Raw genomic sequence first — 25379 nt, forward strand, 5'->3', positions numbered from 1 at the left:
TAATGTTTTATTACTAAACTTGACAGCTAATTATTTTTAAATAGTTTAAAAACACAAATGTCTCAATTTTAAATTTAAGTTTTTCAAGTGAAGGTTACTTACATAAAGGTGTCCAAACTGCCCACATAGAGTTGTGTAGCAGTTAGCTAATTAGATGGTATGTCCTCCTAAAGATAGTAATTCAAAATGTAAACTATCCTATATGATTAAATACTTTATTTTAAATATCAAAAGTTGGATAACTTGCTTTAAGAAAAGAATCCAACTCAAATCATGACTATTGACAAACAGTTTTAAATTTTAATTTCACTTGTTTTAAGATCCTGGTTTTAATGTAAAATTGTTTCAGATCTGATATTGTTGTACAGATATTTTCTTAAACAAAGTTCCATATTTTTTATTATATGGAGGACTACATTTGCAGCTTCTAGTTATGTAAACCAGTAATTCGGAAAGGCCAATATGAAATTAAAATTGGAAACTTCATTTCCAGACAGTATATTCTCCATTTTAGATTAATAAAACTGTTTGAACCTTGAAACCGTTGAGACCTGTTTTAAGATACAGTGCTGGGCAAAGATTTATTTTAAAATAGCCAAAACATTCTCTGTTGGGAAAAAAAGAATTTTGCATCTCCACAAAAATAAAGTGAAACTAGACACATTAGGAGTGCAGTGTTCATGAAGGCAATTTTATGTAACAAACCTGTTAATATACAATGAGAAATGTCTGCTGTTCTGTACAAAAACTTACAATGACTGACTAGCATATTAAAGATTATCCCAGCAGTGCAAATACAACTCAGGCTACACTTTAGTTAAGTATTCTTTTCAAAGATTTTAAATTTCCAATGATGCTGAAAGGGAGACTGACAAGCCAAACATCCCACAGAACTATGGTGCATCTTTTAAACAGAAAGCCTATATTTATACTGCTATTTGCTTAATGCTTCAGCACACAGAAGTATTCCCTTAGTGAAATCCACCTCTCATGTGCTTCCCAGCAACTTTCCTCTAGCAAGAGGCTGAGTGAGCAGCTGTTTATGAAGACAACATCAATGTCAGTCTTTGTTCTTCTTTCAGGGGATGCTTTAATAAAGAACAGTTGGCTTCATCCAGCATGGAAACTACAATCATTGGCTGTACTGCCTAACCAAACTTGGAATGCTATATCTGCATTTGCAAACAGGTATATACCTTGATGTGCCTCTGCCAGGTTGTGTGTTGAGAGGTTTAGGGGTACAGTCAGTAAATCTGTGAATGTTAATAGTGAATGTTTACATTTTATTGGAGGAAAACCAATAAAAGATATTAGCTTTAAAGTTCAGTCCATGTTATATTTGATTACTGGGATAACAGTACAATGAGGCTAAAAATTGTAATTTTGAAATTTTCAGACAGTAAGGGTTTTATAAAAGGTTCCTGTTTCCAAAGATGTTATTGGGGTCCACATATTCTTTGACAGACTTAAGCATCCCCAAGCCAACATCAGATATACTCTCCTTCATCCACTGCTTCCGCAACTTGCCCACTAGGAAAAACAAAAACAAAAATGCTTCAATATGTGGCATGATACTAGGAGCCAATCAATCTTATGACCATGAATGAATAAACACTGTGTGATAAATGCTTTTATTCAAAAATGAGAAATGTTTTGCTTTATTTGATTTATTGAGCCCAGCAGACTATCAAGCTCATTAAGCTCAGTGTACTCCCAGAGGAAGCTTGTGTTCTACACTGTCTACTTTCTTTGCGAACTATGAAATTTAGATGAAGTTTAGGCTGAAATCATGTGTCAGGTTACGAATAGTGAGATGGTAATTACATACATTTTTAAAAGACCCCCAGACCCTCATCTTATTAAGAAATTAAAAAATGTTAAGAGGAAATAAAAATAAAACATCAAGAATTGTTCTGCTTAGCCTAAAAACAGTTCTATGCAGAAAGAAGTAAGTTTTAACCACTAAGTAAATATGTTCAAAGTGACCTTCAGGTTTAAAATATGATCAGCCTAAAAACCCATGGAAATCTCTAACAGAGAAATTAAACCGGGTAACGGTATAAAATGTAATATTCACTCACCTAAAAGTGGCATGTTTCAGTTTAGACAAATCTCTATATACAATATATTCTCCGTAGTTGTGAATATAAATTCACAACGTGGAAGGCTTAATTTTCAGAGTACAATGAATATTTAAGACATAATTTACATACAAAAACAGATTTTTCTCTAAATTATATGACAAATTTACAGTTGTTGGATAAAACAGCAATTTATCTCAACTTCTGTCACAAACAAACAAGTAATTTAAATGGTTAACTTAAATGGCCACTTTATGGGAATGTTATTTATTAATTAGCCAAGTCATCAACCCTGATTTAATAGGTCAATCAAAATAGGGGACATTCTTTCATTACAGTCTAGCATTTAGCTTGCCAGCCTAAGACACAATCCATTTGTCAGGATGAGGTGATATACTACAGCATCTGCCTCTTGGAAATCTTTAAGAGTATCTGAAGCTAAATTCAAATCATCTTGTGTGTCCCATTCTCAGGGCAGCCATCAAACTGTCATCAGAAAAATGAATGATGGGGACATCACTGGAGAACAGAATATTTTTGTTTATACCTTAAGGAATATAAACTAGCCATAGTGCTGACTGAAAGAAAGCAGTGTAAAATTCTGCAAAAAACGCTGAAAAAACAATCTTGAAATGTAGTACAAAAATGACTATTTGTACATATGTATTAAGTGTGTAGTATAGATATTAAAATTCATATGCAATAAGAGGAACTGCCAGTCTTATTTCATAGTCTTCCTCTAAGAAATCCCCCTCTAAAATATCTTGCCATTACAATTCTATTGTCTCCTAAACAAACTGATACTTTGTCTAGTCAAATTAATAAAAACTACAAAGACTGTGGATATGGCTTGACCATCACTTCAAGCAATCTACACTCTGGCTGTTAGAGACAAGGAGTTGAACAGTCATTGCCATTTTCAACTGTTATCTGTAATATAGTTTCAGTGAATGTGTCCTATGGTTACAGATGTAATTGTCCTGAAAAGACTGCAAACAACTGCTCCAACAAGATGGAGCACATTAGAACCACAGCAGGATGCCCAAAAGCTAGCATGCCTGCCTCTTTGTACACCTCTAGTAATAATGCAATTCCATGAGGAACTGCACTATCGTCTGAGCAGACACCAAACAGCCATTGCATATTTAATGAAGTCACTCACCAAGTGCTGGAAAACAGAAGGTGCTTGGAGTGCATCATTAGTTCTGTCAGAGTGATAATTTACACATCTATCTTGTCAAATTTTCTATGGTTTATATTTTTACAATAATAAATCTAACATACATTTGATTAGTGAACTGGAAAGTAAAAAAGCTGTACAGAAGCTATATCAGTGGTCCTCCATGAACATGTTTGATAAAAGATTTTTAACCCCTTGGTAGCACTGGGCTGTGAGCTCCTGCTGTCCAGGGCTAATGAGTTTTACACAGTCTTGTCAGCTATTGTAAATTTTTTTTTTAATCAAGAAGTTAAAAACAAAGTTAAAGCAATTGTTTTCCTTAGCAAATTTAAATTGTTCTATTTACCATCTTATATGTAATTACAAGGGCATATAATTCAAGAAAAAAGCGACATAAGGATAGGACTTGTGCAGAAGATTCTGGTGTCATGAATACAGAAAAGCAGTGCTAATTATAGTATCTCACTAAGTTTGCTTCTGTCTTGTAAATATTCCATTTGTTTTATCTACACAGAATACCCCATTACATATTAAAGAGATTAACTATCTTCATATATATTAAATATTGAAGGGCCTGGACCTCAGAAGTTTTTAGAGTCTAAGTACATATATATTCATTCTTTCAAGGGCAGGAAAAGAACAAGATTCCTTGAGATGTTTTACTGAAAAAAGTAATTAAGTTTCTTAAAATTACTGGAGCAGCTTAAAGAGACATACAGAGTTGTGAAAAAACTAACTACAAGAAAGCAAACATCGAACTGAAAGAAACACTGCCTTGCAAAACAAAAACCAGATCTAATTTTGACCCTAAGCTATTAAGAATTACAATAGCTTACTTCTGAATAGAGGAAAATCTCCAGATATCAGATTTCTGTATTTTTAAAACTGTATTTAAAAACCACTTATGTTGAACTGACACACACATCTTTAACTATATAGCAGCTGTTTATCTATGCTTTTATATCTCACCACAATAGTCGTACTTTGGGGCTGCTACTCTTTTCCCTATTAGTCCTATCAGAATAAACTATTCATGGGATCATGTTGCCTCACCACAATGCAACATCATAATATACTTAGTAAGATATTGAGACTAATTATCCAAGGTGAGAAATATGGGTCTGACTTTCATTTTTAAAACAAATGGCAAATGCCCAATCCCAACAAATGTGCTAACAATTGATTATACTGGTGCATAAATAAGTATGCAAAACCAGTCATGTAATTTCAAGCACCATTAGAAACAGGAAGAAGAGATCCACTGTTTGCAAAATGGAACAGGACAAATTCAGCAAGAAAAATGTTATTTTTAAGATCCCTATGTGTTATAGGAGAGACGAAAGCTGCCATGCAGCTCATTTAGGTCTATACATCTATGTGCTATGTTCATACTGCATTTTCGTCATAAATATGGTTAAGATCTATAAACTATGTGTATAAAATTTTAAAAGTGTATTCTAGGATTCTAACCCTTTAACTAGGTTATAAATAACTCAAGTACAATGAACTTCCAAGCAAATATGCACTTATTCTCTTCCTGAATGGACAGTGTACTGATATTTCACTGATTTCAACTGAAATAGGATGAAAACAGGAGGATTTCTTAATAAATGAGTTAGTGACTGGGGTGGAGTGTCTTTTCCTGTTCAGTGATGCATGGAGAAAATGTATATTTTTTCATGAATTGGATTTTTTAAAAAAATATGGGAAGGGAGATGTGCATACATCAATTGGAAGTGCATATCCAACTTTTGCCAATATGATTCACATTCTCATCATATCAGAATGCCTCAAGCAAAGTACTTTTTCAGCTGTGATTGTTCATGCATCTTGACACAGTAATCCAGGTTCTTGCAACCTGAAGGTTAGATCACCACAACGTGCTTTATTTGGAACTCTGCCTGAAAAATACCTAGAAGCTTCAGCTAATGCAGTAGTCCAACCTCCAGTGAGGCAAGCAGTTACCACATAATGCTGATGTTCCACATGGTGTGCATTGGCAATTCTTTTGGTTAAGAGAACACCTGAAAGTGTTGGTTATGTTCTATGAGTATCCCAAATAGTTTGGAACCCACTTCTGTGATAAAACATGAGAATTTCTCACATAAGTTGTGATTTTATGGATCGTTTGTGCTTGAGGTGAAGCACTCCAGAACAGATGGGCAGGACACTCTCAATGGAGTGTCCATGCCTAGGGAACCTACTCTCTGGTGATCCACCAAAGCTAAAGTTAGGCAAACCTCAGGTCACAAAGACCTGTTTATTCAGGACCTTTGACTGACTCTTACTAATATCTACAATTCTGTTATTAAATGTATTCTGAAGAACTTTTGTTAATAGCAATTTTTGATGATGTAAGGTGGTCTGATGTTACGCAGCAGATAGAATGACAAATTTCTGACTGCAAAGATAATGGTAAATGCTCACAATTTAGCATTTTTAATACAGTGTAAATGATAAAGCTGGTGTTGCTGAACAATGAAAGTAAAAAATTAGTAGTTTAAAGAAGTGTGTGTCCTGAATAGTACGTTTCTTAGACCAGAGGTTCTCAAATTGTGGACCACGGACCAAGCTCCATTCAGGTGGTCCACAGATAGCTCCTTCTAAGGTGTGAGCCTGGGTAGCTGCACAAAAGAGAATGAAGGGCCATCCTAAGACTTAGACGTTTCTACCAAATTCTCATAGTTTCCATTATCTTTGGCATTGCTGAATCTTACAAGCTACGCAGGCTTGAGCTTGGCCACTACTCAAAATGGAGACCTCCAAGTTAAGACCCCTGGTACTACATGAATTGGGGCTGGTGATGCAGTACTGTATTAACTCTATAGCATGGTAAATGGCAGCATGCTGTTATAAGACACAATATTTCAACTTAAATACAGAACAGACACCTGACCACTGGTGGCTTTCAGAGGTGGCCTGACACTTAGCAGGAATAGGAATGCTTATTCCTGTGGCCATTATGACATTTGATCTTCAGCAATTTCATTCTACCTACTTAAGAATCAACTCTCCTGTTGCATCAGCTGGATGAATAGATGGGTCTCTTCCTGTCCTGAAAACACTAGTGTGACACTCGTGATGTAGAATAGCTGCTGCATCCAACCCCAAAAGAGATTGCTTTTCAAAGCTGTGTGAAATGATCTCTGTATTGTATACAGTACCTCACGCATTCTGCATGCATGGAATTTTGCCAAACTGCCAGAAAATGCCACATTTCGACTGTGAAATCTGCCATTTTGTTGTAACCAGGCATTTAACATTGTGCTCCTTGCAGTACCAGCACTCGGTTGTAGCTTCTCCTATGTGCTGCTTTCAACAGGAGGGGTGCATTACATAAGCAGCACAAGCCCTGTTGTCCAGAGGAACCCGAAAGAGGGACAACAGCTCTCCTGGCCCATCAGGACCATCCTTACTACCTTTGAAAATGTGACTGGGGGAGGAGCGGGTGTTGGTGAAATGTGGCAGCTGGAGTATAGTGAATGAGCTACAGGCACTGGGCAGAACTTTGTCCCACTGGGGATGCAAAATGTGTGATGGAGGGGAGTGAGGGGACTGAGTGGGACTGCAGAGAAAATGCTACGGTAGAGAGAGGCCAGGTGGTTGAGCTGTGGGTGCCAGGCATAAATCCATCCCACTGGACTGCTTTAAATTAAACTGGGGACACAGGAACACCACAACACAGGCCACTTGTGGGACATACCCCAATCACCTAGCCACTGCACTGTAGCCATACCTCTTCACTTGGGTGGTGTTGGATCTCCTACCCACTCAGAAAGCAAGAACAGCAATATGGGACCCACAAAGAAAGAAACTTTATCTAACTATTGCATACTCCTCCTAGCAGGTGGATGCTATCTCTACAGGTACGTAAATATCCAGCCATACTGGGAGTAATTTTTCCCATGAAACACATATCCTAGAGGAACAAGATACTGAACACTAAGATAAAAAGTAGGCCGCTGGATGAAGTAAAGAGGACAGAGTGAAGTATACAATACATCTGTTAGGAACAGTCCAATATTTGTAGGTTACTTATGTGATTTTTCCATCCCTTACTAGAATGCCTTACAGTACCCAACAATAAGATAATCAGAGTCCAAAGCATGATATTCTATAACAGAGCAAATATGAGGCACTCTTTGCAACAGAGCCTCCCTACATCAAATTCCTACTTCAATCTCTAATAGTGTTCAGCAGTGTGGTGTGTCAGACTTTGTCCATTAAGAAGTTCTCTCCAATTGATGGAGATATTTCTTCTTCTAGAAATGCGAATATTTTAAGCTAAAAATGTAAAATAAAAGTTAAATGGGTTTTGTTTTGCATGCACTTGTTGTGGAAGGAAACTCTGTCTTGGGCTTGTTTTAAACGCAAATTAAAATATTTGTAAGATTACTTTTTATAACCTGAGTTTATAAAGATTTGATTTTTCACTGCAGGTGGTGGACTGTGTGACTTGGGTCCATACACAAGCTATAAAGATTTTTAGTATAAACTTTGTTTTATAACCTGACCAGTTCTTCCATTACAAGAAGCACTATGAAGATTGAGTTAAGCAGGCTTTATATTTCCTATAGCCTCAAGTCCCAGACTACATCTGTTTTCTTTGATACACAAAACCAGCGTTAAAATAGCTCCATTTATCACAACATGATTGTAGGCAGACAAACCAGCCTGTCTGTTTCCAGATAGGGAAAGCAACTGTTATTAATCACAATTACAGGACAAACACTAAGAGAAATTGCATCAATATTCTCCCTTTCCCCACACAAGAACTCAAAAGCAGTGCTGAGAATGTCAAGACAAGGCCTGAAGGTCAGTAAATAAAATGGATACCATTAGGTTAATTCTCAACAATAAGTCTGTGTACCCAGGGGACAAAAATCCCATCTTGCATAATATGTACTATATGTAATATTGTGTTTTATATAATATAATACCCCGCCCCATCCCGACAAGACAAAATTACTTAAAATAGAGCTGAGGTAAAGAGATATATATCAGTAATTCAGGAATAAAACAAAACATTTCAGGGATGCTGTAATGAACCCAAAACTAAGCATTAGAAACCCAAGAAATTCAGAGTCAGTGTTAAAGTTAAAAGAAATAGAAACAGATAAGGCTATGGAAATGCAGTTGAGGCACCCACTCACATAACCTTATTCTGCTCTACAGTGATGCCATGCAATATTTGTCCAATTATGATTAAGGCATTTCAGTATTTGTTGTCCCAGATTAATAACACTTCTTTAAATAAAGTTTTTTTCATACTTTGTTTCCCCTCATTCTATAGCAGCCCTGCCTCCCACATCCAGGGCTCCTGTGTCCAGGCTGTGGAAAGAGCCCTTTGGAGCAGTGGGCAACCAACTACAACTTAGAACAACCCTGGAGTTAACCCGGGAATTTGGACTGACTCCCAAAAGTCAGGGAGCCATCAAGGTGGGGGTAAACTCAACTTTGCACTCCCCACACTTTACATCTTTACATTTTCACAAAGAGCTCAACTTCAAAATTAACAGTTTTATTTTAGGTTATATTTCCTCTTTTCTTCACTTCTGACTCAGTTTCTTGACAATCCCCCCAAGGAGCTAGGGGAAGGGAAAGAATGCAATTGAACAATTCATTTCAAAATCTGAACTCAAATCAAGAACTAGAAAAAGTAAAACTGCATTTCTACTCTAAGAGGTCTTGGAATTTAAAAAGAGTGGACATGGGGAAAAGACACACTTCTATCAAGTTTATATAGCTAAATTAACTTTACACATGTGAAATGTTTGTGAGCAGATTACACATATACATGATGGATCTTTGTTTTGACATGCATTTTCACTCACAAGGAGACTAAAAACTCATTAAAAGACTGAGAATCTAGAACAAATTATTCCCCATTTTCTTACTCAGGATGTGAAGTGTCAACCAGTGTACTGAGTGAGACAGACGTATGCATAAAGCATACACAAAGATTTTATATGGATGTTTCTCATGTAGCAAATAGTAGGCTAAAGGATTTGTCCATTCCCAATGTCCATTGAATTCAGTTTTTCCATCATTACCAGAAATATATAAAATCCCACACAAAATACTATGTTAAAAGACCATTAAGATTGCAAAGTCAAGCACTCAAAAGGTTAGGAGATGCCAGAATTAAGGTTGCCTATGAAGTGACTTACCTAACATCACATAAGAACTCTGTGGCAAACGCAGGGAGAGAATCCATTTCTCTAGGGCAGCATTCAACTGCCTTACCCATGAAACCGTCCTCTTCTTGCTATCCCCTGCCTCATTTTCTACACATCTTCCAGCTTCTGCACAGATTGAGGTAGGATTCACAACCCTAATTCATCCCCAGAGCACGTCCATCCTGTGCAAATAATGGGTGTGTGTAATTTTAAAGACTACATCATAACACAGAAGCATACGGGGGCCAAATTAAAGTTGTACAGGCGACCTTAATTCTGGCATTTCCAAACTTTTGAGTGCTTGACTTTGCAACCTTAATAATGTTCTTTCAATATTGTTTGTGTGTAATCTCCTAGAAGTTAAAAAAAGTAAATTGTAAAAGCAAATTCCATCATGTGGCATCATATTGACACGCATATGGTTCATCAGGTGGGTCGGAACCTTTAGATCCACAGAACAGACCACTGACACTTGAGCTAACGGAGCAACTGATACCAGTAGTGAGTTGTCATCCTCTCTGTTGGACAGCACTAGTGTACGGGGAGACTTTGGCAAACCAGTAAAGTGCCTGAAACCACTATGGCTTATTGTTAAAGACAGCCTAACCAGCAAGTTGTTAAAAGCAAGTCTCAGCTTGACCAAGACAGGACGGGAGGAGGGTTTAGGGTGCCACTGACAGGGCGGCTTGATCCCGCATCCTTCCTGATAAGAATTGAGTTAAAATTGCTGATAGATGCATTTTCAAAGAGTAGGATATGCCCCAGGAATGTCTATTGAGGTCTTAAGGCTGCAAGTTCTGGAAAGACCCACACCTGGTTAATCAATAATCAAAAGGAACCTCTTGCTTGAAACTGCTTACTTAACAAGGTTTCTTTAATTACTAATGTATAAATAAGGGGGAAAGCTTGAGATAGGTGGGACTCATTTCAGGGCTGACCTCTCCCTCTGGATGCATCTTGTGTTCCCCAGCGGCAGACGGGCTGCTGCTGTATCACTCGAAAGCCACACTCAGCTTTGGTAATTATCAAGAGTTGGAGGTGTTTTACTAACTTGCTGCGGACGTGTGTAAGTGCTTGAGACTAAGTTAAGGTTTAGCTTTAAGTGAAAGCACTCTCATGTTGTCCTGTTTGTGCCAGCCATCTATCAGTCGGATGGCCGTGTCTCCCCTGATTTATTTCCTGACACCTCCTCGCACAGAGTAAAGTTACCAAGAGCCTTGGGTTGAAAGAACTAGAGGTAAAACTAGAGGGAGATGAGACACACTTTGTCAGTGGGCTTCAGTAATTTTTGCTGATAGCAGAGGAATGGCAAGACTCAATTTTGGGTTCCATTCCAAGCTCTTCAGACAGTGGGAGGTTGTGTGCAAATGTGCAGACTTGTGTTTCCCCTCAGGCTTGACCCCTTTTGCCCTGTCCCTCTTCCCAAAGCATGACTCCTTGCCCCAGTCCCATTCTTCTTGCTGCCCCAGCCTGCTTACCCAACCAGTCTCCCTCCCTCCAGCCTCACTGTCCAAGTCCCAAGCCACCCCAATTCTCATTTTCACCACATCCACTCCCCTTGCCCAGGCAGTCCCAGTGCCCCTGTTTCAGCTCCTCATCTCATCAGTCTCTTCTTCCAGTACTTGTCTCCTTCCCTGGGCTCTTCATCCAATTTCAATCTTCCCTTCTCCATGGCTCTTTGTTCTAGTCTTTTTGCCCAGCTAATCTCTGATTCTTTCCCTGCACCTTGTCAGGTGTCACCCCTCCCTCAGTTCTCTCTCCATGCTGTTTCTCAGCCCAGCCTCCTTGTCCAGCCAGACCCAGTCTTACCCTCTCCCCTTCGCTCCTCATTCAATCTCACTGTTGACCCCAATCCCATGCGTGTATCATTTCCTTCACAGGCTCCCAGTCTGAGCTTTCCTCCTTTCCCCCAGCTCTCAGTCCCAGTCCTCTCCCTCATGTCCAATTCCAGTCTACTCTTTTCCCTCCAACCGACCAGGCTCTGGTCCGCCCGCATTCAAAATCAGATTTTCACCTCCACACTGCCTGGGCACCAGCAGGGGAAGGTCACTGAGAACACAGAAGAGAGAGACTCCCTGCTCTAAGATCTGGTGATCAGCCTGGAGCAGTTAAGAGTAGTCATTACAGACAAAAAAATCCAGCTTTGCTCTTGAAGCCCTGGGCCGGAGCATGCCAGGTTGCACTATGGGAATGACACATGCATGATCTGGTCACAGGGAGCAGGTGGGAGGGGATAAAACATGCTCAGTCACTTCACGGGGATAGTGCATATGCAGTCTGGTCAGTATTAAGAGCTGTGAGAGGCTCAAGCATGCTCAGCGAGGATAGAATCTTTGGAGACTTTAGCAGCTAAAATCAAATAAATCTCTACTAAGCATCTGCAAACAGAGATTTCTAAGGCTTGTAACTTGGGCAAATTTGGGAGGTATTTCATGAAGATACCAAAAGGCACAGCTATGACACAAAGGACAACCCCCTGCCAAGTTTCAAGTTCCTGTACCAAGTATGGGGGCATTAGAGAATTTCAAAGAAAAGGTTTCCAGAATTTAACAGTTGCAAAATATTTTTCCTCTATCCTTGTTCTTAAGTGTCTTAATCATTTGGTTGAATTGTTAAAAATAAAACCTCAAAAGCCTTCAGCTTGAAGATGCCAACCCAGAAAATTTCAAACCAAATACTTATAATTTGGCAAAATTATAAGTAACTGAATAAAGGATCTCTTAAGTTGGGAAATAGTGCGCAATCTTAATAATAGGGGGCACTATTAGCTCCACCGATAAGAACACCAAACAAAATTAAATGTTTGAAACTGTTTAAGTGCTCTTAATAAATAAGAGTCCTGTTAAGCAGAAGAAACATTTATATAAAGATACAAGTTGAGCAGGTTTTAAGCTCTTACTATACTTAGAAAAAATTGGTTACTAGCCTTCCCTAACTGCTGCTCTTTGAGATACAGCTATATTGGAATGGGCATGTGCAACGTATGTGTGCCCAGAGCACAGTCGCCAGAGAATTTTATCTGTTGAGTCAGCTCCGGTGCCAGAGACCGAGAGCGCCTGTATAAAGAGGCTGGCCGACCCCAGACCCCCTCAGTTCCTTCTTTCCAGCCAACTCCAATAAGAGGGGTAACAAGGGAAGGTCTTGGAATGGACATGTGCAACATCTCGAAGAACAGTTATGGGAGGGGACATGCCCATTCCAATGTAGGTGACTGCCAAGCAGCTGAATAGGTGATGGGCTCAGAGTTCAGATATGCTTGACTGCAACACAGCTCGACTAAATCTGGCATCATCCCTGGACTGCTGGACGATGGCATAATGAGAAGAGATTGTATGCACCGACGATCAAGTTGCAGCTTTGCAAATGTCCTGAATAGGAATCTGTGCCAGAAGTGTCATTGAGGATGCCTGTGCCCTCATGGACTGAGCAGTTGGGATAGGTGAAGGTGGAACACCTGCTAGTTCATAACATGCGAGGATACTTGATGCGATCTATGAGGAGATTCTCTGAGCAGACATGGGAAAAACCTTTCAACCTGTCTGCTACCACTACAAATAGCTGGGTGGACTTCCAGAACAGTTTGGTCCTTTCTGTGTAGAATGCTAGCACATATGTAATATTCAATGAGTGAAGCTTTTGCTCTTTCCTGTTTGCATGTCCGTTTTCTCCCAGAAGCCACAAGATGATAGCTTGATTGCTATGGAACTGAGAAACCACTTTCAGAAGGAATGTGAGCTGAGGATACAACTGTACCTTATCTTTAAGGAAAAGAGTGTATGGTAGTTCTGAAGTGAGAGCATGGATCTCTGGAATCTCTCCTAGTGGAAGTGATGGCCACTTAGAAGGCCACCTTCCAGCAGAGGTATAGCAAGAAACATGATGCTATCAGCTTGAATGGTGGGCCCATAAGCTTTGATAAGACCAGACTGAGATCCCACAAAGAGATGGGCTCCCGTACTTGGGGGTACATCCTCTCTAGGCCCTTAAGGAAACACAGACATCTTATGTGAGAACACTGAGGGTGAAATGCCAATATTGCTTCCAGGTGAACCTTGATTGACAAGACATTCAAACCCTGCTGTTTCAGGTGTAGTAGGTAGTCCAGAATGAGCTGCAGTGATGAAATTGTTGGTGAGACCGCCTGGCTGGAAAGACCAGAGGGAGAACCACTTCCACTTAGCGAGGTAAGTGGCCCTGGTATAGGGTTTCCCACGACCTAACAGGATCTGTTGAACCTGTTCCTATCAGGCCCACTCCTAGTTACAGCCATGAAGATTTCAGGCCATCAGGTCGAGGGAGCCAAGGTTTAGGTGGAGATGACCATGGTCTTGAGAGATCAGGTGCAGAGGAAGTGGGATGAGGGTTGCCATAGAGAGATACAGCAGGGTGGGCCATGCTGGGGCTATCAGGATGACCCACACTCAGTCTCACTTGATCTTTAGCAGGACCTTATGTACAAGCGGAATAGGAGGAAACGCATATTATAGGTGACCCTTCCACAGAAGAAGGCAGTTGTAAGCAAGTCCAGGCTGTGAACCTGCAGCGAGCAGAACTGATGACACTTCCTGTTGTATTGGGTCATGAACGGTCTACCAGATGAGTCCCCCACTGCTAGAAAGTGCCCTTCATGATATCCAGCAGAAGTCACCACCTGTGGTGACTGGAGAAAGACTGCCTGAGACAATCCACCAGCTTTTTCTGTGCTCCTGGTAGGAAGGAAGCCTCAAAATGAATCCAACAGGCTATGCAAAATTCCCACAGCTAAACTACCTCTTGACTTGGCGTGTGGGGAAGCAAGCTCCTCCCTGTTTGTTGATATAGAACATGGTTGTTGTCTGTGAGAACCAAGACATTCTTGCTCACAAGACGAACTAGGAACAGCCGACATGCCAGACGGACTGTCCTGAACTCTGATGCTGATGTGCAGAGAACTCTTCCTGAGATCAAAGGCTACAGGTGAGCTCCCCAGCCTAGTGCTGGATGCATCAGAGACCACAAAGTTACAGCTGGGGCCAAGAAAACAGGATGCCTGCACAAACCACCAGTGGATCTAGCCACCAGTTGAGGGAGGCAAGAACTAGGGGAGGAATCATGAGGAGTGAGTCCAGATGGTGGTGGTTTGGAGAGTATACTGAGACCAGCCCCGTCTGGAGAAGCCTGAAGTGTAGTCTTGCATACTGGACCACGTAAGTACATGATTAGGGCCCTACCAAATTCATGGTCCATTTTGGTCAATTTCACAGTTATAGGATTTTAAAGATCCTAAATTTCAGTTTCAGACACTTAAATCTGAAATTTCATTGTGTTGTAACCATAGGGGTCTTGACCCAACATGGAGTTGTGGGGGTGGATTGGGTGGGATTGCAAGGGGTCATTGTATTGCCACCCTTTCTTCTGTGCTGCTGCCTTCAGAGCTGAACTCTGAATTGGCAGCTGCGGGGCTTCCTCTGGATGGGGGGTGGAGGTGGAGAGAGTTCCCAGAGAGAGGTCTGACCTGGCCTCAGGAGTGGCCCGGGGAAGTCCTGTCCAGGACTAGCAGCTGAAGCCCAATACACAGTAGGAGCCCCCTGCTGGGGTGCCCTCAGCCTGCCCCTCCCTGACTTCAGGCTCAGCATCTGAGAGTTAAAGGGGCCTTGGGCAGGTATGTGTGTGTGTGTGGGGGGGTGTTGGAGGGGAGGTGACCACAGCACCCCTCTGGCCACGGAGTCCTGGATGGTCACTCACTCGCCGACCTGTAAGGCCGGCCCTCATCTCCCATGCCCAAAATTGATGCCTCCTCCCCATACCATGTCATCCTCATTTCTGCACTGATGATGGCAACAGCGCTGCCTTCAGAGCTGGGCTCCCAGCTAGCAGCCATTGCTCTCCAGCTGCCCAGCTCTGTGAAATCTGGTCTCCCCTATGATAGCCAGATTTCACAGAGGAGATCAGATTAGATTTCACAGTCCATGATGCGTTTTTCATGGCTGTGAATTTGGTTGGGCCCTATACATGAGCCCAGCAGCCTCAGGCAAGATTGGGCTGTAGTAACCAGGTGCTCCCTGAGGTGTGCTATGAGACCAGTAATTGCCTGGAAATGACCTTCTGGGAGGAAGGCCCTGGCCTAGGCAAAGTCGAGCATCGCTCCAATAAACTCTACCTCTGAAGAGGTGTGAGGATTAACAGGCCTAAGGCCTGGAAAGAGGACTGAATAAGAATAAGACCAGCCAGTCATCCAGATGTGGGTAAAGTTGCTCCCCTTGCCTCCTCAGAAAGGTCTTCACTACTGCTATGCACTTCGTAAACACTCCTGGGGCTGCCAAAAGGACAAATGGGAGGACTGAAAACTGGTAGTGCATGTGGCCCACAACGAATCTGAGAAACTTCTTGTGTCCTCAGGAGATTATATGCAAGTAAGTGCGTCTTACATCAAGGGAGATATATCAGTTCCCAGGATCCAGGGAGGAGATGATGGAAGCCAGTGAGACCTGTGGAACTTTAGCTTCTTGAGGTAGCTATTGAGTTGACACACGTCCAGAATAGAGTAGAACCCATGGCCCTGTAGGTTCTGTGAAACTTTTTCTACAGCACCCACCCTTAGGAGGGACAACCTCCTAGGCTAGGAGTTGCTCATGAGAAGGGTCCCTAAAGGGATGGAGGGGGAGGATGCAAGGGAGAGTAGAACTGAACTGGGGGGTGGAGGTATATCCCACTTCAACCATGCTCAGCACCCAACAATCCATGGTAATACAGAACCATACCCGGAGGAAGTGGAACAGGTGATCCGCAAACATGGAGGAAATAGGATCCTGGAACTCAGACTGGTACATCGTCCTTGAGGGTCCCATCAAAAGGCCTGCTTGGAGCCCCATGAAATGTCTCTGAGGGGCAAGCACTGATGCTGAGGAAGTGGGGACAGAGGTCTGCATCTAAAGCCCTACTCCTCTTCCTCTGTGGGTCCTGTTGGGTTGACAGAGGGAAGTACCAGAAGGACTGCTGAGGTCTACAGTGCTTCCTCGAAGGCACCATGGAATACAAATCCAGGGACTTTAGGGTTGCCATAGAGTCTTTCAGACCATGGAGCTTCGCATCAGTCTGCTCTGAGACAAGCAAAGCACCCTCAAAAAGGACAGGCTCTGAAGGGTATGTTGAACCTCCTCCCTGAGGCCAGAGGATTGGCGCCATTAGCTCCACTGCAGAACCGTGGACCTAGTGGTCAAATCACCTGCATCCAGGGCCGCTGCATTCCAGTCTGGCCTATTGCAGGAGCAAGTCTTTAAACATTGACATCGAGTCCCATGTGTTGAAGTCATATCTGCTCAGGAGCACAGGCTGGTTAGCAATCTTGAGCTGCAGACTCCCAGTTGTGACACTTCTACCAAAATGGTCCAACTTCTTTTAGTCCTTAGCTTTGGGAGTCACCCCTTGCGATCACTGTCGTTCCTGTTCATTGACTGCAGTGAGCACCAGGGAGCCAGGCGGTGGGAGTGGGGTAGCGTATACAAGAACTTATATCAATGAGCCAGGACAATTAACCTCTTTTCAGTCTGAACCAGATGGGTCTGCGGTACCACTTTCCTGGTACTTGGCACAAGCCTTGGTACCAGAATCTGGATCAGAGATTACCTTCTGAGACCATCAAGTAGGAGCGCCTCAACTGGGGTCCCTGCATTGGGGGGAAAATGCCCACAGGTTCCAACACAGCCACTGCATAGCCACCAGCCAGTGACCAGGGCTTGAGCATCAGAAGGCATCACTTGGCTTAGGTCCACTGCCAGGTAGGACCAACAGGAGGAGTGCCAGGGTTGACTCCTGGCACAGGAGGAGTCAAGATCCCACCTCTGACTGACAGTGAGGAGTCTGCCTGGCAATCATGGCAGAGCAGATCCCACCATTGCTGCCGATGGATACAGAGGAGGGGAGGTCCGAGATGGGGCCATCATGGTTGGCTTCCCTTTAGGTGGCACCATCTATCTCAGTACCCAACGGTAAGCGGTGGCTGTGTGTTCACTTCTGTACGTGGCACTGACCCCACCAACTCCTGTACTGCTGGTGAGGGTGAGACAGAGTGAGGGCAGGTCCCCGGCTACAGCAAAAAGTCTGCAGTGTGGATAGCATCACAATAGCACCAGCACCATGCTGAACCTCTGGTGTCAATAGATCATCCAGTACTGGACTTAATGGTGCCTGCCTTGGAGCTGGAGTCAACAGCAATGACTGTTGGGCCGCCATAACCAGGGAGTGGCCTGACCTAGGTTGCACTCTGCACTGGTCTCTGTACTTGGCTGTCCTCTGGGTTGGGGAATGTCCTCCCTCGGCTGGCAGCTTCTTTCTTTCTCTCTTCTTGCTTGGTACCAGGGATGGCGAACAGTGCTGAGACTCCCAGGTGGCACGAGAAGCTCTCCTCAGAGAAGCCAAAGTGTTTGGTGTTCAATCCGACTGGCATGGGTCCAAAGAAGTTCACAGTGCTGCCTCCAACAACAGGGACTTCAGCCTGTCCTCTGCACATTTTGAAGTGATGCCCTGTATGAACATCACCCAAGCACTTCAGGCAACTGGAGTGCAGGTCGCTTAGCAGCATAGCCTTGTGGCAAGAAGCATAATTCAAGGCCCAGCAACAGAGGAAACTCTGCTAAACTGAAAAGAACAACTAACAACCAACAGAGTAAGAATGATACTAATGGCAATACAGTTCAGAGAGAACTTGCAAGAGCAAGAGGAACAGTTCCAGCAACCATCACAGGTGGTAAGAAGGAACTGCAGTGACATGGGGTCAGCTGGCCTCTTCATGGTGTTGCTGGTCCAGGACCAGACCTGACGGATACCACTGAGGGAAAAATTTTTGGTGATTGTGCTCTGGTCTGCTCACACCTACATTGGAATGGACATGTGCAATCTCTTGAACCCATAACCTAAGCCTCATTTTCTTTTACTGTTACAATGTACTATATACCCAAAGCAGAAAATATTTTTGACACTATAATCATAACTGTTCTACCCATAAAAAGGTCTGCCAGGAAATTTGCCACCATTAACACTAACAAATATTCTACTGGGATTTAGGACTCAACAGCATTAATGTAGATAACAAAAGTCAGGGGTTTTGTAATAGCTTTCAAGAAAATCAAATTATAATCCTACTACTTTATTCTGAGATTCTATGTACGTGAATCTAAATATCTTTACATGTGCTTGATCAGCATAAGCCACTTACAAAAATATGGGCCAGTCAAATATGAATGTTATTCTCAATCGTATGGGAGCTCTCTTATCAAATGTTCTGGGTCCCCAAGAATGTACTGCATGTAAAATGTGTAGCACTATGATCCAGCGTCAAGGCAGGCAAGACCAACCAGGCTTTATGAGAGTTCCTTTATGGAACTCTCATAAAGGAGCAGGCAATGGCCTACAAAGAGGATTTTTGAGGGTAATTTCAAGTAATGTCACTGAAAAATTCTTCCAAGTTTTAAAAAAAAACTATGCAGAAAATATTTTGTATGGTTTATAACAAAATAGATAAACATTCAGAACGAGAAACAATACCTCCATGGTGATGCGACAGACTTCCTCCATTGGTGAGGATTTCCTCTCTAGCAGCTCTCTAAATTGAAGAAAACATTAAAAAATGTCAATTAAATGCAAAGTTTGGTACATTATATGATTGACAAGTATTATATACTAATTATTAGTATATGGTACACAGAAGAGTGTCTTTTCCTAATTAAATGTAATCCACTTTCCCTCTAATTGGAAAAAGGCACTCGTATTCCAGAAGAAGAATATCCACATGGGGGTTTATACAATACAGCTATTCTGGAATTATTTATTTTACATATTCTGGGATAGCTATACTGGTGATAAACTGAGCTATATTATGATAAATCTCCAAGTCTAGACAAGATTTTAGAGTCTTTGTATTATTCTCTACAGCTCAGCAACTGGAATGCAATTTTACTGTTAGAGCTGGAAGATAGTATTATCTGGTAGTAGAGAATAGGAATACTAACAGATGGGAAGAAAACTCCAAGACTAAGAAGGCACCCTGCAAACAGTGCTAAATAAGACCAGTGCCTCCCTGCATGAGAAGCCAAGGAGCCAATTACACTGCTCTACAGCCAAAATGCTTCTGAAATAAATGTAGTCCAACTTTACTAATTCTGGGTCACCGAGAACGAAAATGATGCTTAAAATTGTTGATTGGCTCTAGTTTTCAAGATATGCTATTGGGTCAGTATATACGACCCTTGAGTTGGGAATGGTGGAGGATAAGCGAGTTATAAAGAGAAGGGATCTCAATTTAAACCAGAAATGACTAAAATACATCTTTGACTGGATCTAGGAATAAATCTATGACTGGGTTTGGACAGTACTTGCTTTTTAGGCAAAACAAGGAATGATGCAATCTGAAGCTGGTATTGCGTCATACACGACATGAATTGCATCATGTTATTCCTAGAAGTCATGGATGATGCAATCATAACGAAGCTTACATCACTCTGCTGAACAAATTGCCCTATATCAGCTCTAGAAATCATACAGTGTCGTGCTCTTATTTGTCACTGTTTGATTTTGCAAAGGGACACATTTCTGTTTAGCCAAAGTGAGCAGAGATGCCTCGTACTTGTGCGAACAGTGCAGATAACTTCTGCTATGTTTGTGGTGAAGTGACTTTTGCATCACAAAAGCGCAGCATAACCACTATGGTTAAGAAAGCCTATCACCTTTCTTTTGGCTGCAAAATTGGAGATCAGGACAAGTGGTTGGCCCCACACAGATGCTGCAACACTTGTGCAACAAATCTTGGCCAGTGGTTGAAGAGGAAAAGGAAATCTATGCCTTTTGCAGTGCCAATGATTTGGAGAGAGCCAACAGATCAGACCAGCAATTGTTACTTCTGCATGGTGCCTCCAGTTGGGAAAGGTGTGTCAAAGAAGAAAAAGTGGACTGTGCATTATCCAAACATTCCATCAGCTATACGCCCAGTACCCCACGGAGAAGGACTGCCGGTTCCTGATGCACCAGAATCATTCTCACTTTAGTCAGACGAGGAAGAGGATGAAACTTCTGGTCCTGAACCATCAATGTCACAGGACCCACATTTTCTCCCATCCTCCTCCTCTGAACCACACCTCATAACACAAGGTGAACTGAATGACCTTGTCAGGGATTTGGAACTACCCAAGAGTAAGGCAGAGCTGTTGGGCTCCAGACTACAGCAGTGGAATCTCCTGGCAGGCTATCAGGGCAAATGGAGCCCATCAATGCTTGCAGACTATTGCTGGACAGTGACAAGAGATGCTCCATTTAATGAATACAAGAGACAAGCCAAGAAGTGCCGAGTAGACACTGGATAGGACTGAACTATGTACATAGTTTTTTGCCTTTTGTTTCATAATAAATTTTATTTATATAACCCTTTTGCTGATTTTTAAAGTGTTACGTAAACAGGACAGGTGAAATGTTATCATGTAAAGCAACCATAAACACATGAAAAGACCTAGGTTTACAATTTATGATTAAAACTATCTACACAATAGACAGACATAAAATGTAAAAACTTAAATATCTTAGAAACAGTAGCAAATCAGTTGTTTTAATTGTCATATTTGAATTCAGCACATCAAAATACATAATAAATATCACATTTTATCTCTGAAACAGACGACTTCTCAAAAATTGTAGACCAGTGTTATCAGAGCTATAATATACTACGTAAGTCCCCTTATTCATATTGGATTTAGCACTTAAGATAAAAAAGGAAGTTATTCATATGTACATTACCTCAATTTGTTCATAGACATGAACAGGGTCACTAATTCCCCTGTAGTTAAAGGCAAAATAGAAATAGACACATGCACCTGCATCGTAAGTCTGTGTCACCCTGTTGAAGAAAAAAAAGTGTGTTATAAATAGTACCACACTGTCCTATAAGCTACCCAGCATTTAACACTAGCTGATTCACAATATTACTCTAGATCCCACTAATTCCTATGTTAATTATTGAACAATGCTTTGGCTCATTTTTATTTTGAACAATCTGGATCTATTAAACTACCTTTGTCACCTCTGCCAAACAGATGGATAAGAAGGCATGAGTGAAAAGTTTACACTGTAGTTTTAACCACTAATTCTAATTACATTCATTCAATTTCCTCTTCTTGCTCCCCTCCACCCTTTTTAAACCAACCCACCAAAAATTTCTCCTGAGAAATAAAGCCTTTACAATGCTTAATTTTGGCATTTTCACTGCACTTGCAGCTGTTCTTATATAACAAAAAAGAGTTATTAGGTTCCTAGTTGGAGATGGCATTATGTTGGTACACAAGCATCAAATATGGCATGCCAATTATTGCTTGTAAGCAGAAGACAAATAAAAATACATGTGGCTAGAAACAAGTTTGTAGCCTGAAGAGTTAGGTTTCATTTCCTTTTCTTCAGGACAGATAATTCTGTGCATCAAATAGCCACTGAAATTCATCTAGTGACCTTAGGGTTTATGCACTTAGGAAAAAAAATAGTTAAGTGGATACTGCTAGATCCAAAATGGACAAAATCTACAGAATCAAGAAAGCACATACTTTCCACAAAATTGAACGAAGGGCATAATTGAAATATCACATTCTCGGTAATGAACGAATGGTCAAGAAACATGAAGTTTATACTGCATCTTCACTAAACTCATGGTATTCATCTAATATACAAATTAGGAAAGCACTTAAGTAACAAGTATGTCAAAGATCAAGGATATGGCTCTGGTTAAGGAGGATTTAATGTCCCCTAGGTCAAGAAACTTTAATTGAAAACAAAAGATTCTTAATTAATCAAAGCCAGATAAAGTTCCAACGAACTATATTATAGCAAGCATGACACTAATGCAGAGGAAATACTACTTAAACCATAAGACATAAATCAAGCACTATGATGGTGCATCTAAAGTTGCAAGTGTACATAGTTACGTGTGTGTTGTGCCATTACCCCCCTACCGTCCTGAAGCTGTTGCTGATGGACAGCATAGTGTGAGAAAGCTAGCATGCAATGAGGGGTATGGGTATGTACATGCCTCTGCTGTGGCATGGCTTTGTTCCTGTTGTACAGTGCAGCGTGGACAGGGGAAAGGAGCGCATAGCAGATCACAGGTATCGATAGCCCTCCAGGCCCATTTCCACAATGCATTGATCACTTTGATGCCTGACCGTTACCCAAAATTATAAAAAGGTCTGACTCGCTGTTGCCAGAGGTACTAGCGACATGCATTGAGCACTTTCAATTCTCCTTTGAACTGTACTGATTAGCAGTTATCACGGAGCATATTCTGAAAGCTGCCACCTGGTCTTGAGAGCACACCTGGGTGCTGAACACTGCGTGTTCAGAGTACACTGTCTTTCATGACTTCAAGTACCAGCAGGAACATTCACCTCTTCTGGGAGGTTTCATGGAGGCTGGAAAAGGCAGGCGTTCATTAGACTCCATCTCAGTGCCAGGAGAGCATGAAAGACTTCAGGCTCCTGTATCAGAGAGTGATGGACTGTTGCTCGGGGAGGGGACCTAGCATATGCTCTTGCTTTGAGGAACTGGTCTAAGTGCTCTCCAGGGCTGCAAGTACTGAGCCAGAATTCAGTCATGAACACTGCCAACAACATTATACAATGGGACACCGATGAGGGGCAAAGCAAGGAAGCAGCAGGAACCTCAGAAGAAGCTCCAGGTGACCTTGAGGAAGAGGAGCAAGTCACTCTGCATCTCTACTCAGGTGACTCAGCTACAGAAGCCCACCCTGAAGAGCGCCCACGCAAAAGCAGGAACCAGAAACCAAGACTGATGAGTTACAATACACCCTCACTCTGCCCAAAAATATTCCCCCCTTGCTTCAGTAATACATTCCTGAAATCACTCTCCTCATAACATTCCACCCATGCTCTATTCCAGGGGTCGGCAACCTTTCAGCAGTGGCATGCCGAGTCTTCATTTATACACTCTAATTTAAGGCTTCACGTACCGGTAATACATTAACATTTTTTAAAAGGTCTCTCTATAAGTCTATAATATATAACAAAATTACTGTTACATATAAAGTAAACAAGGTTTTCAAAATGTTTCAGAAGCTTTATTTAAAATTAAATTAAAATGCAGATATTAGTTTAGTGTGATCCTTGCCCTTGCTGAGTTTTCCAATGTCTAGTGGCACCTATTTAGATACTTTAAGCTGCACACAGGCTTCTGAGTTATAAATGATAACTGGCTGGCAGGAGGTCAGCGGCTGGAACCTCAGGTCAGCATCTGAAGTGAGTGGAGCTGGCTGCTGGTAGGACTGAGCAGGGCCGGAAGCTTGGACCCTGTCTGGCAGGGTGCCTGCGCTGGAAGCAAGGTGAGTGGGGCTGCAGCGGGGACCCCAGCTGGAAAGGGGCCAGTAGCTGGAACCCCAGAGCAGCAGCAGGCTGAGCAGGTCAGCCCGCCCAGCTCTGGAGTCTCCGGGGTGGGCTGAGGGTCTCCTCCAGCCCCATTCTGGGGTTTCAGCCGCTGGCTCCTGCCAGCTGGCGTCTCAACCCACTGCCAGCCTAGGGTTCCTTCCCCCAGGCCAGCAGCGGGTGCTGAGTGGAACCCCGGCTGACAAGGCGCCAAGCAGCGGGAAACCCAGAGCGGCGGCAGTCTGAGCAACTCAGCCCGCCACTGCTCTGGGGTTTCCACCACCAACTCCTGCCAGCTGGGGTCTCAGCCCGCTGCCAGCCTGGGGGAAGGAACCCCAGGCCAGTAGCGAGCGCTGAGTGGGACCGGCGGTGGGAGCCCGGCTGGCAGGAGCCAGCAGTGGAAACCCCAGAGCGGTGGCGGCTGAGTGGCTCAGCCGGCAGCTGTAACCCCAGAGGGGTGCTGGCGGAGATGCTCAGCTCACCCCTTAAACCCCAGAGCTGGGCGGGCTCAGCCTGCCGCCGCTCTGGGGTTTCTCCTGCCAGTTCCTGTCAGCTGGTCAGAACCCCAGAGCTGTGGTAGGCTGAGCGGCTCAGCCCTCCCCGCATGCTGTCAAAAAAACAGCTTGCATGCCACCTTTGGCACGCGTGATGTAGGTTGCCGACCCCTGCTCTATTCCATAATGGTCTCTGAGCAAGATACGGCTGTAAATGATTTTATTGAAATCCCATGAACCACCATAAAGCGTTTAGTTTAAGCAATGAAAGAATACAAATGAGCTGTCAATGTGCTTGTGTCTTCCTTCTCTTTACAAATGGGAGCCACATGGAAGGGGGTTGGTGGGCCCACTTAAGTCCAGGAATGGAAAGAGAAAAATTTGTCTGAAGAAAGTCAGAACAGTCTATTCACTCCATGACCATTTCAAATGTTTTGTACCATTCCCAGTACTCAGCATCTGTCCTGTCCCCATGCTGGGCCATTCTGCAGAAGCGGGGGTGATGAACCATCCACTCCAAGGGCTCCACAAACATCATTCTGTGTCCCTTAGCAGTGGACAGGCAACTGACTTGCGGTGTTAATCCAAAAGTTCAGGGAAGAAAATAAAATTCGTGATGCTACTCTGTTTCCGTCCCTTTCAATGCTGTTTGCTGGACAAGGGGGGCAGAGTTTCCGGCAATGCAGGAGAGGGTTGGGAGGCATTTGTGATTCTCTTTTCCTCTTCTATGGAAATTCTGTCTGGTAGCTTAAAATAGTTCAGTTAATTTCCTTTCAAATTGCCATCCAGTCGTGTAAGAAAAATTTAGCAAAATCTTTTGTATAGCAGAAATTCAAGCGGATTCTTTAACCAGCAGGGCAAATGTGGTTGGTCCATCTTCAAAAGTTAACCAAACCCCTCCACTTAGCAATATGTAGCAGGGTCACCATTAGCAGAAACATCTTTCTGGAACAGGTGGCAGGGTGACCTCCAGTGCCGGAAAGCCACTTCTCTTTTCCATTCATAGCAAAACTGCTATGTTCTCCAAACGATGGCCAGCCTTTAAAGAAGAAAAAAGTGAC

At 42.5% G+C, this 25379-nt stretch overlaps 1 protein-coding gene across 4 annotated transcripts in view; it reads right to left on the bottom strand.

Annotated features, from left to right (window-relative positions):
* Nucleotides 1-287: 287 nt before the first annotated feature.
* Nucleotides 288-25379, bottom strand: part of AGPS (alkylglycerone phosphate synthase) — a 199176-nt gene continuing 174084 nt past the window's right edge. For 3 of the 4 annotated variants that reach the window (XM_050969017.1, XM_050969018.1, XM_050969016.1), the window contains 3 exons: nt 21201-21300; nt 18963-19020; nt 288-1530 (listed from right to left, as the gene is read on the bottom strand). In XM_050969017.1, the coding sequence (XP_050824974.1) occupies nt 1409-1530; nt 18963-19020; nt 21201-21300 (280 nt within the window). In that variant the 3' untranslated portion in view covers nt 288-1408. Of the gene's footprint in view, nt 1531-18962; nt 19021-21200; nt 21301-25379 lie in introns of those variants that run through there. The other variant, XM_050969019.1, reaches the window with a different exon arrangement.

Source organism: Gopherus flavomarginatus, chromosome 10 (genome assembly GCF_025201925.1).
Source record: "Gopherus flavomarginatus isolate rGopFla2 chromosome 10, rGopFla2.mat.asm, whole genome shotgun sequence".
NCBI classification, from domain to species: Eukaryota; Metazoa; Chordata; order Testudines; family Testudinidae; genus Gopherus; species Gopherus flavomarginatus.